At 44.3% G+C, this 17490-nt stretch overlaps 3 protein-coding genes across 3 annotated transcripts; 2 read left to right on the forward strand and 1 right to left on the reverse strand.

Annotated features, from left to right (window-relative positions):
• Positions 1–326: 326 nt before the first annotated feature.
• Positions 327–3517, forward strand: EAF01_009998 (uncharacterized protein). Its single transcript, XM_038918254.1, has 3 exons — positions 327–2152; positions 2201–2756; positions 2831–3517. Exons 1-3 carry the CDS (start codon positions 752–754, stop codon positions 3037–3039), a joined length of 2166 nt encoding a protein of 721 aa, XP_038766224.1. The 5' UTR covers positions 327–751; the 3' UTR covers positions 3040–3517.
• Positions 3518–3598: 81 nt separating this feature from the next.
• EAF01_009999 (uncharacterized protein) lies at positions 3599–4549 on the reverse strand (the record flags this gene model as incomplete). The annotated part of the gene is made up of 1 exon (XM_038918255.1): positions 3599–4549. One exon carries the CDS (start codon positions 4547–4549, stop codon positions 3599–3601), a length of 951 nt encoding a protein of 316 aa, XP_038766225.1.
• A 1567-nt stretch (positions 4550–6116) lies between these two features.
• On the forward strand, positions 6117–10821 carry EAF01_010000 (uncharacterized protein; the record flags this gene model as incomplete). The annotated part of the gene is made up of 3 exons (XM_038918256.1): positions 6117–6346; positions 6405–10176; positions 10228–10821. The coding sequence occupies 3 exons, from the start codon at positions 6117–6119 to the stop codon at positions 10819–10821; spliced, it is 4596 nt and encodes a 1531-aa protein (XP_038766226.1).
• Between the last annotated feature and the right edge of the window lie 6669 nt (positions 10822–17490).

The following is a 17490-nucleotide window of genomic DNA, read 5'->3' on the forward strand; positions in this document are numbered from 1 at the left end:
TGTTGTTGTTGGAGGTAGATGTGAGATGTGAGATGTGAGATGTGAGATGTGAGATGTAGGATGTGGATAGAAATGTGAATTCTTCAAAGAGTATACCCAGATACTTTATGAGCAAAGTGTATGTTCCCCTCTTCGAAGTCTTCCCAGTGAATGTGATGCAAACAATTTATGTCTGGGCCAGCACGAGAAGCTTTGGCTTTTGACTTTTTGACTTTTGGCGCTTGGTACTACGGCCACCCTAGTATAAAATGGAACAATATGACACTACTATCTACAATTGAGCAGGGATTGCCGATCCGGGAGTCACCATACGACTTTAGGACTAGTGGGGTTTAATTGCTTGTCATTGCAACAGAACTGAATTGGATCTTGGATGGTAGAAGCATATCAGAAAGTCAACCAAGTTGATCCACAAAGCAAATTTAATTTCAACAAAGAACAATCAACTACCACGTTGGAGGGATTGCATTTCAATTCATCTATACCTACTCAGATACATTTTTCGACAGAGATAAATAGCACATGTACACAACTTCAAGATTAAAGATACCGGTTCTTTTCAGCTTTTGCGACCGAAACATCATTCAAGGCTCCATCTCAAGGCAACAAAAGCCCTCAACCCCATTCCAAGAAAGAAGGAACTCATTGAGTCTGTCCATTCCAAAAGATTTCTCTATCGGTTGTCCAGTCTACTGTATCGGTCGAACCTCCGTCAGCAAGAATCTAGTCACTTTCCGAATAATCATTCAAGATGTCTGCCTCCCCATCTGGCATGTCGAATGGTCGAACTCCTACCCCAACTCCCAACAGCGGCGGCGCACCGCAATTTACACGTAAAGTCAAGGCTGCTGATCCCTTGAGACCACGAAAGAAACCTATCCGCAGACCAAATCCATCTTCTACACCTGCCGGCGCGAACTTGAACGGCTTGACACCAGCCAGACCCAATGGGCCTACATCCTTAAACAACGTTTCTGGTCCACGCGCACCTGGTCCGAGAGGCCCGATTCCTGTCAATGGCAATGTTGCGCCTAGACAAACATACGGTGGTTGGACTCATCCTCCCAAGGGAGAAGTCACGGATTATCCTCTCTTCACTACCAGGCGGGCTTTGCGTGATGGAATCCGATATCATGCAATGAGATTTTCTGGAAAGAAAGAGGTTGACCCGACGGATCAGAACGAGTTCACGCGACCAATTTCTCTTCATCGCAGAGACCCTCGGCAGCCACCTCCGGGCAAAGCATTCAAGGATGAAGATGTAGTTATGGAGGATGCTGTCGATTCCAAGGAGAGAGAAAGACAAGAGATATTGAAGGCCGAGAAGGAGGCGCAAAAGGCTGCCGATCGTGCACAAATAGCTCCCACTGGCAATAATGCCAATGCAGCAGCTGCTAAGAAAGCTCAAGCTTTCCGAAATGAAAAGACAACTCAAGTACATCGCTTAGATAAGACAGCAGAGCAAAAGAAAGAGTCCGATCTTAGATATGAGGAAGCTTTACCTTGGCACCTGGAAGATGCTGACAACAAGAATACTTGGGTCGGTAATTATGAGAGTGCTTTGTCAGAAGTCAATGTTATGTTTTTCACAGAGGGAAGTGCTTTCAAGATGATTCCAGTTGAGAAGTGGTACAAGTTCACCTCGAAAAATAAATTCAACACTCTCACAATCGATGAAGCGGAAGCTTTGTTGAGTAAGAAGACTAAAGAATCTAGATGGGCGATGAAAACCCAAGAGAGAAACGAAGCTCAACGTGCTACTCAGGAAAATATCCGAGGGATGAATAAGTTGTACACCGTCAAGACAGAGAGTGCAAGTTTCAAGGGGTCAAGCAGAAATGAAACAAGAGATATTGATGAGCTTGATTTTGATGCTGATGATTTGTTCCAGGATGATGATGAGCTTGCCACAGTTGAGCCAGATAGGGATGAAGATACAAAGGATGCCCAGGAAAGAATCAAGCAAGATCAAAGAGGTGCCAACTTGTTTGGTGAAGCGGATGAAGAAACCGTTGAAAAAGACTTCATTAAAGAGGAACAAGAATTGGAGGCAAAGAAGAAATTGGGAAAGGGTGTCCGAAAGGCTTTAACGAAACGCGAAAAGAATTTCATCTATGATAGTGATTCTAGCAATCCATATGCTTCTTCGGATGTATGTATTTTGCAAAAGTCATTTGATCTACTTACTAACATTTAATAGAGCGAAGATGATACCTCCGATGAAGATAAGCAAAAGGAGATCGACAAGAAGAAGGATGAGGAGGCCAAAGCCAAATTAAAGGCTGAAGCAAAGCCTTCAGGTACTTCGTCAAAAGGCAACACCACACCTTCTGGTCGACCTAAGCACACTGATCCCTTGAAGAAATCCAAGAATCTCAAGAGAGCTGGATCCCCAAACCTTTCAGAATCTAGTGGAAATGAGTCTTCCAGAAAGAAGCATAAGAAGAAGCATGTCGGCTCATCTCAACCTACAGGTACATCTACTCCAATTCCTGGTCAACCTCAGAGAAAATCATCTATTGTCAAGATGTCGGTGAATCCAAACGAGCTTTCAAGAATCAGTTCTTCTACACCCAACCCACAAAGTGCCACAAGCGACGGAGAAGCCACTGGTGGTGAAATGTCAGACGGAACCGGTTCAAAGAAGAAGAAGATCACTCTTCGTATGGGAGGATCACCAACGACTTCAAGACCTGGTAGTCCAATCCCTGGTAAATCGAGTGGTAGCCGTGCTGGTAGTCCTTCTCAAGGAGCTGGTAAGGATGCCTTTTTGTGCTCATTGTTCCGTAATTCTTTTGATAATAGACATTTACTAATGATATGACTACAGAAGCTACATCGCCTTCTGGTTCTGGACCAATTACGCCCAAAGATATTGCTGGTCTGCCTTCAACAGGTGTCTCCATTAGTCAAATCTTGGCACACTTCCGTGGAAGAGTTGGTGATGGTGAAGGACAGACCACTAAAAAGGAGTTTATGGAGATGATCAAGAAATATACCAAATATGGACCTGACAAACTTTTGCGACCAAAAGTTTAGAAAGCACGGTATCATGGTTGCCCGAATCTTTGTGTAGAGAAGGGTTTCGGATTTTCAAATTTAAATGTGGAGGGGATTTAATGGTGGATAGTGGGTTAAATGTGAGATAGGAGATGATATAATCCCTTACAAAAAAGGGTGTTTGGTAATATGGATATGAGGGAAAAGTACATTGGTCACTATGGTACATGCAACGAATTTGTTACAAAGGTATCATGATGCATTGGGGTGGAAAGAAGGCAAATCTCTTTCAAGTTGGCGAAGATGAGATCATATTAATTGCGAATACCAATGCGGGAGGGAGGAAATGATTTACTAATGGTTCTCAAGTATAATATGCATATGTGGTCTATTAGGCCGTGTATGCAAAGTTTTCTTGATGTTTTCAGATGCCATTCACAGTTCGTCTACAATACCTACATAGAATAGGGAAAGAAATGATGATATAGAAAAATACATGATTGTCATGTTTCTACCGTGCATTATCATTATCTGAACTCCATTGATCGTCGCTTTCCCGGGGTATACGTAACTGACAATTTGTAATATGTAACATAGGTTAGGTATCCATCTGCCATTGAAAATCTAAATCCTTATTCCTCACCCTCCTATTCTCCCCTTTAAACCTCTCTGCCTCCCATCCATTACCCCTATCTACCCCATCCCATCGATGGCCCGGCCGAATACCATATCTATTCGGCGCTGCCGAACCTTTGTATAATGGTTTTCCCGTCTTACTCTTGCTCTTCTTCTCTTTACTCAAAAATTGCATCGCGGGATCATTCCACCGCTCTACTTCCTTCAGTTCCTCATTCATTTCCACATCATCCACTCCCCTCGCCACCGTCATAAACCTCGCTTCATCTAACTCCTCTCTTCGTTTCGCCTTTGCTAGTAATTGTATGTCTCCCTTTTGCGCCTCTTTCTCTTCCAATTCCTTTCGTGCTTTTTCATCCATTTCTTTCTTAGCTTCAGAACGTCGCATACTAATGTCGATTCGTCGACCCGTTGCATCCCGATACACAGTTTCTTCTTTTGCTTTACTCTTACCCGAAGCAGATTCGCGCGCCCATTGCGCGGCTTCAACTCGGTTTTTCTTCTCAGCTTGCGCGGCGGCCTCATCGCGAGTTTGCAGCCCGCCGCGGGTTTCTTCAATAGTAGGTTCTTCGTCGGCGTGCAGAGCGGCAGTGTTCTCGGCGGCGGCTTGCTGGATTATCCGGTCTGCTTCGGCGGTGTCTTCATTTTGTGGTCGGAGGGCAGGTACGCCTATGGTTTTCCATGATGATTTTTTGGATTTGCGAAATTCGGATGTGCTGTGATTGCTGATCATGGGGGTATCGTCGTCGGAGGCATTGTCTTGAGGATTGGACCACCCGGGGGCATCGTCGTCGGCGATTATCAGACCGGTTTGCGCGGCAGCCTTGCGTTTGCGTTTTTTGTCTTTGGGGGTACTGGAAGAGGGAGTGGAGGCGGTGAGGTAATTTTTGGCGAGGTAAGAAGAGAGTGACATGCTGGGTGGTGATGATTGTGCTGTGAATCCTTTGATAATAGGAGACCGATAATTTCGATAGCTTGAAAGGTGCTAGATAGCGTTCAATGACGCGGGTGTAGAGACTACACTGCGGAATAATGCCTCGATCTGATCACGGGCTTTACTTGATTTCGAGGTCCTAGTGTGCCTATTTGCTCGGCTCCGATATTTTGTGAAGGCAAATAAAATACTTCGTAAATTGGATGAAAGTTCAGACTTCAAATCTAGCCTGTGTGCGTCAATGCGAGGCTGAGTATAACTTTTAGCCTCATGCGACGTCGCGGCAATTTCGCTTGACGTGTACGCTAAAACATTATAATGGGTCTAGCGCACAATAGCCTTGTCGAGTCATGAGGAGGCGGCCAAAGTGCAGATCGAATACTTTGGTATGAGCAATTGCAAATTTGGAGCCACAATTTGGAAATGTCGTATCTATTCTTGGATTCTTTCAAGACCAAATACCTGGGTCGTGAGAGAGATTGCATAATCAAAAAAAGTACAGAGTATCCTATGATCAGCTCTTCATGACATCGGTACCACTGGTTCGTCAAAAGATTCCAATTTTCTACGACTCCATACTCATAAGGTGCAAAAACAAACAGGTGAACATTGCCCCTTTCAATCGACTCTCAGACCCTATTCTGAAGGACATAACCATGCTTCCAGGGACTTGCCACTGCCACTGCCGCTACTCTACGGCACGGTTCACCGGCATCGAGTTCTTTAGCAACTTACAAGCTATTTTCAATACTGCACTACTGCACTAGATATTATGGACGTTGGACAGCTTGTACAGCACAATGCGTACACAAATCCGATTTATGGAGGCTGGAATCTTTGACTTGAAACATCAAATCCATTCTAAGGGGACGTGTCAACCCCACTGCCAACTTTATGCCGTACGGTATAACTTCCAGGGGACTTTTCGAGTATGGCAATTCATTCCCAATGGGTGTGAAGCTCGTGCTTTACTGTAGATCAGTTAATTACTAGTCCGGAAATACTCAATCTCTCATTCTTCACTTCCTCCATTCCCTTCCAGACCTTCCTCACCAGGTTATATCCAATTATATCAAGTGCTTTGATAGAATGCTATTTTATGTTATCCACATTGACCTTGTTTTTATCTCGACAGTAATCAGATCAAGTCTATGAGAGCAAAGTTGCTGGACCGCTTCTGGAATCTCGTCCGAAGGTAGCCCATATTTTTATACAAAATATGGAGATGATGTTTTTCAAGTCAGGTACGGAACAGGGGGCTCCAGTATAGGAAAGACACTTTCATTTCGGAGAGTAGATCTACCTTTCTCATTCGAGATGATCAACATGATAGCTTCAACGCGATGCCAAGATTCAAGGGGTTGAGAACGTTATGGTCGTCGTCTTTAAAAGATGTTCTCCTCTCCATGATTATTTTCCTTTCCAAGCCTGCTTTGCATTCTTTACCACTCTCTTTACGAAAGGTCCTTCTAGGCCTGTTACAATCTTTTTTTTTTTTTTTTCATACTAAACACATTCATTTTCGTTTATTGTTATTCTATCAATCATGTTTTCATCGTCTCTCGGGACGGCCCTCGTTGGGGCAGTCCTTGCTACAAACGTAGCAGCATATCCACCAGCTTATGCACCTGAGAAGTATTCTGATCGTATAGATGTCGTTCATACTGGTATTTCTTCTGATGTACACGCTGGTGTGTCTGCAAGACACACGTCCCACAAGCAGATTTGCAGTCACGACATTGGCTGCTCGAAACAGAATGAGGTTTTGTTAGATACGTAAGTATTACTAAAAATGATATTCATGTTAGGCTTTTTTTTGCTAACGTGTTTGTAGTGGAGTCAGTGCTGCATTGGATGTATTTGGTCTTCTTGACCTCGGTCTTGGTGCAGATATCGGAATCAGCTTTGGAAGTGCATCAGGATGCCAGATCAAGTGTGTTGATTGTCGAACATGGGGTACAGCCGTCGTCACCAACACCGTGGCCGAAATTTCAAGCAACATCGTCGAGGAGATGATCGAGTTCTTGGAAAATCCTTACGAAACCATTGTTGAAGCCGCAAACTTGGAATGTTTGATTTCTTTGGAGGATGTTGGAGGACACATCGAACTCAATATCTTCGCAGCCGAATCCGCCACTTACACTCTCAATATTTTCGAAGCTGGTCTTATTGCTGACATTTCTCTCCTCGATACTGTCTCGGTTGGCTTGAATGTTTTCCTCGATTTGGTTATCTCCGTTGATGCTCAAGTCGATCTCTCTGCTGGTTTCGAATTCTCCTTCCCAGAAGGTGCTTCCCTTACCGTTGACCTCTTGGCCGGTGCTATCAAGGACTATAACTTCGACGGAGCTGTCATGAATGACCTTCCTATCGTTGTTCTTGCTGGTGAAGCCACGCTACAAGCTTCCATTCGTTGCAGGGTTGAGGCTGGCACTACCATCTCTCTCTTGGGAATCGGATATGGCTTTGAACTTGGTGTCTATGCTGATTTGCTTCAATATGTCACTGAAATCGGTAGCACCGATAATTGTCCACTTTCCATCTCGGGTGCTGTCGATGTTAACATTGGTGCATATGCCGCTTCCGTTGCAAACATCGACTTTGCTGCATTCGAGATTGCACCAACTGCCGCTATTACTGTTAATGCTGGTGCCCTAGCTGCCATTTGCACTACTAGACCAACTTCTACTAGAGCTTTGAGTGCCATTTCCACTGGATCTGCTTCCAGTGGATCTGATTCAACTGGCTCCGGTTCAAGTGGCTCGGGTTCCATCGGTATTGGTGGTACGATCTCTATCGGTCTCGGAGGATCTGGCTCTGATTCCGGTTCCTCTGGCTCTGGTCGTGATTCCGCTCCTTCTGATTCCGCCCCATCCGTAACGAGACATTTCTCGAATGGCACTGTCTTCACTGCTTCCCGACCATCCGGTTCTTCTGCCACTGGATCATTAATCGGTACCATTACTAGTGCGGCATCTTTGACCACATCTACAGCTTATGCTACCCAAGTCACTACCATTACTAGCTGTGCTTCCAATGTTATCCATTGCCCAGCATCCCTCGCAGGTACTACCGTTGTTACTCAAACCGTTGTCGATTACACTACTGTTTGCCCAGTTACTGAGGCCGGCAGCATCGCGTCAGGCGCAATCCCATCCAGTTTGCCATCGCTTACTACTTCGGCCATTACCAATGTTGCCCCGTCATCCATTCCTGGCACAATTAGTCTCACCTCGGTTGCATCAGCATCCCCATCTACTTTCGATATCCCAAGCTCAACTCCTATTGCTGTCGTTCCTGTCGGAACTGGATCTTCAAGCACCAACTTGGCATCTATGACCTCCGCCTTGTCCAGTGAACTTTCGGGTTCTTCTCCTTCATCGAGTGGGGTGAGCTTCGCAAGAAATACTGCTTCAGCTGCTACCTCGAGCAGTACTGGAGAACTCAGCGGTGAGACCACCTCCCCAGCTGGTTCATCCCCAAGTGCTTCGGGATCAAACGGTTCATCTCCATCAAGCTCTATTGCAACTGGCTCATCCCCAAGTGCTTCGGGATCAAACGGTTCATCTCCATCAAGCTCTATTGCAACTGGCTCATCCCCAAGTGCTTCGGGATCAAACGGTTCATCTCCATCAAGCTCTATTGCAACTGGCTCATCCCCAAGTGCTTCGGGATCAAACGGTTCATCTCCATCAAGCTCTATTGCAACTGGCTCATCCCCAAGTGCTTCAGGATCAGGAAATGGCTCATCTCCATCTGGCAGCGCCGCTGCTTCTGCTCCATGTGTTTCATCAGGCCCTCTTCTCTCTGGTCAAACTGCTTGCCCAGTTTCTGCCTCTACTCCAGTTCAAACCAGCTCTGGTGAACTCAGCGGGCTTTCCACCGCCCCAGCTGGATCTTCTCCATCATCTGTCGCTTCCGGTTCATCCCCAAGTGCATCTAACGGAGTTTATCCATCTGGATCTGCCAACATCTCAAGCCCATCTGGTACTTCCAGTTCCAGTGGAGCTAGTGTTACTGGAGGTTCTTCTCCATCCGCCTCCTCATCCGAAACTGTTTACACAACCGTTATCGTCGATTCATACACTACCGTTTGCCCTGTTACCATGACACAAACTAGTGGAGGTGTGACGAGTGTTTTGACCACTTCTACCATTTCAATTGTTTACAGTTCTTCCACTATGACTGCCACCAAGACTGTTATCGTGAAGCCATCTGGTTCATCCCCATCTGAATCCGCTCAAATTACTGGACCAGCTACTTCGTCACCAGGGTTCTCATCTGAGACTGTTTACACTACCGTTATCGTTGATTCCTACACCACAGTCTGTCCAGTTACTTTGACTCAAACTACTGGAGGAACCACCAACGTTTTGACCACTTCCAGCATTTCCACAGTTTACACCTCGTCAACCGCTACTGGTACACGTACTATCACTGTTGCACCTTCCGCAACTACTGATTCTGAGGGTGCTAGTGTCGTTCCATCTGGTTCTGCTCAAGTTACTGGCCCAGCTGTCTCTTCCCCAGTCCAATCTTCCGAGACTGTTTACACAACTGTCATTGTTGACTCTTACACCACAGTCTGTCCAGTTACTTTGACTCAAACTACTGGAGGAGCCACTAGCGTTTTGACTACTTCTAGCATCTCCACTGTGTACAGCACCTCCACTCTTGTTGGTACTAGCACCGTTGTCTCAACCCCAGTAACGTCCATTCCAGCTGTCTCTTCCCCAGTCCAAACTTCCGAAACTGTCTACACAACCGTCGTTGTTGACTCTTACACTACAGTTTGCCCAGTAACTCTCACCCACACTAGCCAAGGTACAACCAGCTTTGAGACAACCACTAGCTTGTCAACTGTTTACAGCACCTCGACTCGTGTCGCTACTAGCACTGTTGTCGCAACTCCAGTAGCCTCCGCTCCAGTAGCCTCCGTCCCTGCTGTTTCTCAAGGGGTTTCCCAAGGTGTTTCCACCGAACAAATTTACAGCACAGTTTCCGTCCAATCATACGTTACTGTCTACCCAGTCACTTTGACCCAGACCAGCGAAGGAGTTACCAGTCTTGAGACATCAACAAGCTTCAAGACAATTTTCCAATCTTCCACAATCTATGCCACTAGAACAGTTGCTATTCAAACACAAGGAACTTCTTCCCCAAGTGGTTCCGTCGTTATTCCACAAGGTAGTGCACAAGCATCCGGACCAGCCCCATCATCCACTTTTGACAATTCTGGTGTCACTGCTTCATCTCCAGCTGCTTCTGTGGTTTCCACCAACGGTATTCCTGTCGCTTCTACTCCAGCTTCTACACAAACTGGATCTAACTCTGGAAACTCTGGAAATGGATCTCCATCTGTTGTTGCTAGTAGCGGCACAACTGTTAGCACTGACAGTGGAAATATGCTTTACAGCACCGTAACAGTTGTTCCAGTTGCTAGTCAAGCAGTCAGCTCATCTCAAGGTTTGACCACACCTGCCCCAGCAGCTGGATCCTCTCAACCATTGGCCTCTGCCATTGGTGTATCTGGCAGTGCAGGTTCTGAAGAATGTGCTCAACCATCTGTTATCACCATTTCCGCTTCTCCTTCTATTCTCACTGTTGTAAGTTTTCCCTTTTAAATTTCTTCAAGTTCTACAGCTAATCAAACATAGACTCAATCTGCATCCGTCATTACCATCATTCAAACTGCCGGTGCTAGCTCCCCATCTGGTGTTGCTTACCCAGGATCTCCTGTAAACTCTACCGCCCCTGGTCTCCCAGGTAAGGCTGTTTCAGTCACATCCGCTGAGGGTATCACCGTCGCTTCATCAACCATGATTGTTCCAGGTTCAGGTGCATCATCCACCATCGTTGTACCAGGAGCCATTCTCCCAACTGGATCTCAAGTCTACCCAGCTGGTTCATCCACTGTTGTTGTACCAGGAGATGTTGCCCCCACTGGATCTGGATCTCAAGTCTACCCAGTTGGTTCATCCACTGTTGTTGTACCAGGAGCTATCGCTCCTACAGGATCGCCAGTCTACTCAGCTGGCTCATCTACCAACGGTACCTCTGGAAATTATGTTAGTGGAACAGGTATCAACAAACCCACTCAACCAACCTCTTCTGTCACTGTCACTGGCATCACTGCCGCAAGTGGATCAGCGACTGCATCCCCAAGCATGATTGTCACTGGTTCTGCTAGCCGTTCTAGCATCTCCATGGGGTTGATTGCTGTCATCATGGGCGCTATTGCTCTTTTGTAAATTAGGTGATGGAAAAAAGGTGGAGATTAAATGAGTGGTATGAACTGAACTGGAGGATTTCCTATGTTTGAACGAGGTATGGATACTGTTGAGTATCGTGTACAGTATTTTTAATGTAATTTTTATTCAAAAATATAAATTACGGAGAGAAGATTTGTGTAGACACTTCTTTTCGTCCATTAGATAGTCAATATATATTTGACAAACTTTACTATTATGATTTTCTGGGATTGTTTTGATGATTGTTTTGCTTTGATACTTAGGATCTTGACATCGTCAACTTTTCATACTCACTGTGAATTGCAACTTATCGATTATAATTTGTACCTCCGCTTCATGATTATTAACATCTTGATCATTAAATGACCATCTCATATTCTCTAGACTTTATTCTAAGCTTTTATTCTTAAAAGCCTTAAAGCTATTTAATAATTAATTATTATTATATTAATATCATTTTAAAATAAAAAGAATTACTTTATTCTGTTTATTCTCTTTATATAAAAAGTAATTTACTAAATATATATACATATACTAACCCTACTTATTGTTGGGCAGACTTGATAAGATGTGTATACATAATATATATGAGTAAAAGAGTTGTTTATTTCTATCTACTCTTTTCATATAAAAAGGGAATTACTATATCTATATAACATAGTTTATTAGTATATAACTCATATTAATATATAATTTATTTTCACTTCAATTTATACCTTTCTCTTTCATTATATATTTTATTAACAATTCATTATAAATTCGAATAATTAAGAAGCCTATATACTTCTTATTATTAAAGTATTCAAAAGATTATTAATATATGTTGGAAGTTGTGGCACGTGCTCTAAGCTACTGTGCATATATCACTTCCACTTCGTAGTTAGATTTTACCTTAGTACAATTAATCTACATAGTCAATAATACATGCATTCCACTGGCCTGCTCCTTTATTGTGAACAGGTTATGAGCCCGGTAGCTCTGCAGTAAGACTAAGGCCGAAAGCTCTTTGAATAGCTTACGTTGCCAAAGGAGAGGTTGACGACGAGAAGCTCCTACGCAACGCGACGTCAACATACGAGGTGCGCACAGCAAACAGATTGCTGAGCAGCGACAGCGAAGTAACCACTTACATCGCGCCTTTTCCTCAAGTAAGAAAACTACGAGTTATTACTGAAAAGACCATTCATTCCAGCTTAACGCTGAAGAGCATCACCTGCTACATAGTGTTCGATATCACTTCAAAAATCATTATCTACAAATCAAAATTCACTATTCTTAATTACCCCGCCTTGAAGAGAATTTCTCCCTTCAAACACTAGTACATCCCAATCGGGACAGCGCAGTCTTAAACAGTTCCTCTTCCACTCTTTCATTCCACCATCAATCACGCCTAGGTCATCGACGCAAGCTTTCTACTTGCAGAACCTTCAAAATGAACGAAGACACTGGATCCAAGGATTACTCCAAGCGCATCCCTCCTCTCACTCAAGAGAATCACGAACGCTGGACTCGTCAAATAAGAATTCAACTTCGAGGAAAAGGTTGGTTCTATACATGCGAAAAGACATTGCATGAATATGCACGGATTGCAGCAGCCGACAACTTAATCCAGGATTTCGAAGAACTTCAAGTCTCCAGCGGCAGCGGCAGTACCACTACAAAGATTCGACTCAATATCGACAAAAAGGCCACCTTTCTTAAGGACGACGCTAGTGCATTATCTTACATCTGTCGCTCATTATCTGACGATGATGAGGCTTTAGTGGACGAATATGATACAGCAAAGAAACTTTGGGATTATCTAGCCGTCAAATACTCCAGAATCGATGATATCGCAGCAGACGAGTACCTCCTCAAGATCAAGACCTTCTCTTTCGACGATACCCCTGATATGACTATTATAGGTGCATGGGATAAGCTCAAGGATCTTCGACGAAAGCTCTTATCTGCGGATGCTTCAGCCGGTGCTTTGTGTACAGATAAATCACTCTTTCAAAGCCTGACCTTGTCTCTCCCTGATGAGTACAAAGTCATCATTGATATGATCCGTGTCGTCAGTTCTACTCTAAGCATTGACGATAAGATCAAGCATCTACAGGTCAAAGAGGCAGAGATCCAGACCTCTGGAGACTCGGCACACCTTGCAAAAGGAAAGAAATATGTCCCACCTCATCGCCAGCGTAAGGCTAGCACAAGCTCGGAGACCGACACATCCATCATCACTTGCGAACTCTGCGACAAACCTGGCCACTCAGTCCTAAAATGCTTCCAGCTCCGTCGCGCCAAGCGTCTCTTGAAATCCGATTCAAAGCACAAACAGAAGAGAAGACAATCCACCTCTCCAGTGCGAAAAGACAAAAAACGCAGGGAGCACAAGGCTCATATCGCCGAATCAAGCTCCGATGCTACTGAAAGTGTCGTCGATAGTGAGTCTGATTCTGAGCATTGTCATCTCACCAAAGAAAGTATTAGTAAGGCATCCCCATCGCAATGGTACGCTGATACCGGCGCCACTTCACACATGTCTGACCAACGTTCTCTATTCAGAAGTCTAATTCGTACTCCGCGACGAAGGATAACGGTTGGTGGGGGAGCTATGTACTCGGATGAGCGAGGAACAGTGGACATGGTGTGCAAGGATGGAACAAGGACATCATTAGCTGGTGTGCTATATGTACCTGGATTGGGGGTCAACCTGCTCTCAGCCAAGAGAATTTGTGAGGCAGGACTCAAGGGTACATTCAGTCTCAAGAAGATGTATTTCACACCAGAAAACGATAAGAATAATAAGATCATCAAAGCAACAATGAAAGATGGGATGTATATCATCTCGCATGTGAAACCAGGATACGAAGATTCTGCATTCTTTGCGCTCTCTGCAGAGATCATTGATGGTACAAAAGGGGAAGTCGAAGAATTAACCATGACGGAGAAGGAAAGATACCTTATCTGGCATAGACGCTTCAATCATCTCGGCCCTGACAAAATCAGGAATCTGCACAAAGTCACTACACTCCAGAGACCGATCAAGGTCCCTTCAACTCTTGATGTCTGTGAAGTGTGCGCTCTCACAAAGATGACTAACAGAATCCCAAGTCAACTAAGTGCACGAAAATCCAAAAGGCTAGAATTGATCCATTTCGATGTTGCTGGCCCTTTCCCAAGGACCATTCGAGGGCACAGATACTTTCTCCTTATTATCGATAGCGCCACAAGGGTAAATTGGGTCATCCTATTGAAACAGAAGAGCGATGCAATACCCTTACTGAAAGCCTGGAAGCAAGAAATTGAACTTGCTACAGGAGTAGCTGTAATTGCTGCCAGAACCGACAATGCACCAGAGCTTCTTCAAGCCGTCCGGGAATGGAAGACTGGTGTGCGATCAGAGGTTACAGTGGTTGTATCGTCTCACCAAAATGGTCCAGCTGAACGCAATATACGCACCGCAGAAACCGACGTGAGAGCAATGTTGAAAGAAGCTCATTTACCATTAGAATTTTGGGACGAAGCTGTCGAGCACGACGTATACATTCGAAACCGCACTAGTATTGGCCCAGATGCAAATGGAATCGATCGAAGCCCACTCGAAGCATTTACAGGCACATTACCAGATATCGATACATGCAAGGTCTGGGGGAGTCGATGTTACGCCTATATCAACCCCAAAACCATCCCAAAAGGACAAAGGCATGATAAACTTCGCGACACAGCAAGGGTTGGGATATTCCTGGGATACTCAAAAGACACCACCAAGCATATAAAGGTTTATTCACCAGAGCTAGGTTATACTTACCGCTCTTATCGTGTTACAATCGACGAAAGCTACAAAGGAGGGGATCTGGATCTCAAACTCAGAAACTGTGTAGCTGGATCACAAGGTACCAAGAATATAGAACCTGATCGCAGGCCTCGCGGCAGACCTAAGAATGTCCCTGAATCATCGTCTATTCCAGTCGATCCACCAATATCACCAAATGAAATAATCACAGACTCGATAGAGGTGCGCTTGCCAATACCAAAACGAACAAAGACTGAAATACCACGCTTTGATGAAGATGAATATGGAAATATCCGACAAGTGGCTGATGATTTAACAAGACCGGCAGGGGAAAACAACAAAGAAAGTGATGTTACTTTACCTGATATAACTTCACCACCTGATCATACACCACCGAAGTCAAGGGCACCTGAGGATATAACTTTACCACTTGATCATACACCATCGAATTCGAGTACATTACCTGAGAGTGTATTACCTGATATTGCACTACCTAATGAAACTTTACCACCTACTGCATCTACATCTGCATCTACTTCCACACCACCTTTGAGATACAATCTTAGGAAGAGAAAGAGAAGCGATGACGACGATATAGAAGAACAGAGAGACTCCAAAATCATTCGGGCCTTACTTGCTTCCTTAAATAAGCCAGGATCAGAATCAATTGAGCACGCCATGATTGCCATTCCAAATATTCATCAATTCGAACAGGAGACGAATAATGAAATTGCTTCGAAGATCTTGACTATTTTAGCAGATGCACCAGCAGAAGCTGAGACCGCTCTACCAGCAACGGAAATACTCGGGATCAAGATACCGAATACATATAAAGAAGCAATGGCAGACAAAAAGCACGCGAAAGACTGGCAAGCTGCAATTCAAGAAGAAGTAGACTCATTGGTCAAGAATGGCACTTGGGAAGAGTTCATTTTACCACAAGGGAGCAATCTAGTTTCAACGAAATGGGTATTTGTTGTTAAGACGAAGGATAATAAGGTAGAGCGATTCAAGGCCAGATTAGTGGCTAGAGGGTTCAGCCAAGTTTTAGGTAAAGATTACAACGAAACCTTCGCCCCCACTGTTCGACTCGATACTCTTCGCCTTTTCCTTGCAATTGTTGCAAGAGAGGACCTCGAGTGTTCCCATTTCGATATCAAAAATGCGTTCACCGAATCACACTTGAAAGAAGAAATCTATTTAGCACCCCCTCAAGGTGTTCATGTTCGTCGCGGCCGCGTTCTACATGCACTTCGGAGTCTTTATGGGCTAAAGCAAGCTGGTAGAGATTGGAGCCTTCTTCTGAAAGGAGAGTTAACCAAGATGGGTTTCGTACAAAGCCTTGCGGATCCGTGTTTATACACCAATCACCCGCGCCAGCTAATTCTCCTAGTGTATGTAGATGATATTGTTACTGCTGCTGCACAAAAACGAGATATTCAATGGTTTTATCACAACCTTTCTGCTCGATTCAACACCAAAGACCTGGGGGAGATTAGTAAGATCTTAGGAGTGCGCATCATTCGTAACAGATCAGAGAGAGTGTTAACTATGGATCAAGAAGAGTATCTGGATGCAATGCTTACCCGATTCGGGATCTCCCATGGTCAACACACTCCAAGGAAGATACCAATCTCGGATTACAACCAACTACGACCAACGCTCCCAGACGACGAGCTCACTGATGTAAACGAATACCAGCAAGCAATCGGCAGTACGATCCACCCTATGGTTTACACTAGACCGGACATCGCATTCGGTCTCGGGAGATTAGCACAAGCTATGTCTAACCCTGCCAAACATCACAGCGTTGCACTCAAAAACCTTATGAGATATTTGAGGTCAACTATTAAACAGAAACTACGTTTTGGGCCTGGGGGAGTTCAATCAGATATTTGCAAAGAATATGACCTCCTACAACGCACCATCAAAGTATACACCGACGCAGACTGGGCAAGCGATAGAACCGATCGAAAAAGCATCTCTGGTGGGGTAGTAATGTTCTATGGTGGACCAATCTCATGGGCAAGCAAGAAGCAGACATCTGTAGCTACATCTAGTACAGAAGCTGAGTACATTTCCATGGCGATGTTCACCAAACAAGGGCAATGGGTAGCCCAACTCTTGAGGGACTTAGAGCGACCACAGTATATCGGGAGCAACAGCGGAGTTCAAATGCTCGGAGACAACCAAGGAGCGCTAGCGTTAACCAAGAACCCACATCTACACGAGCGATCAAAGCATATTGACATATGTCACCACTTCATTCGAGATCTCACAGAAAAACATCTAGTCAATACCAGCTATGTCAATACAAGTGATATGGCTGCAGATGGATTAACAAAACCATGCGCAAGGGTGATATTTGAGAGATTCAAGAACATGCTGGGGTTTCAAAGAGAGTAAGCTCTTTGGGAGAGTATTGGAAGTTGTGGTATGTGCTCCAAAATCGACTAAATCGACCAAATTGACCAAATCGACCAAAATCACTGAATCCACCCATTTCACCTATTTCATCAGATTCATTGGATTCATCTTACGTCGAATTTATCAAAAAAAAAAAAAAAAAAAAAAAAAAAAAAAAAAAAAATTAATGATTTCAAGAAAATCACGTGGAATAACAGATAAGCTTAAGGTCTGTTCGCATACGATCGGATTTTGATGGTCTACCATATTAAAACAGTAACCCTACGATCAAGGAATAACGAATTTCGAAGCAATCAGTTATTGGGCGTATAAAAGGAATTTTAAAGAAACTAACTACTGAAGCTGAGAGAGTAAGCTCTCTGGGGGAGTGTTGGAAGTTGTGGCACGTGCTCTAAGCTACTGTGCATATATCACTTCCACTTCGTAGTTAGATTTTACCTTAGTACAATTAATCTACATAGTCA

This window comes from Botrytis porri, assembly GCF_014898465.1.
Source record: "Botrytis porri strain MUCL 3234 chromosome Unknown BPOR_015, whole genome shotgun sequence".
In the NCBI taxonomy this organism is placed as follows: domain Eukaryota; kingdom Fungi; phylum Ascomycota; class Leotiomycetes; order Helotiales; family Sclerotiniaceae; genus Botrytis; species Botrytis porri.

Coding starts and splice junctions, on each gene's coding strand:
- EAF01_009998 (XM_038918254.1), top strand. CDS start 752: ATGTCTGCCTCCCCATCTGGCATGTCGAATGGTCGAACTCCTACCCCA. Junction 2,153..2,200: donor ATCCATATGCTTCTTCGGAT/GTATGTATTTTG, acceptor AACATTTAATAG/AGCGAAGATGATACCTCCGA. Junction 2,757..2,830: donor TAGTCCTTCTCAAGGAGCTG/GTAAGGATGCCT, acceptor ATATGACTACAG/AAGCTACATCGCCTTCTGGT.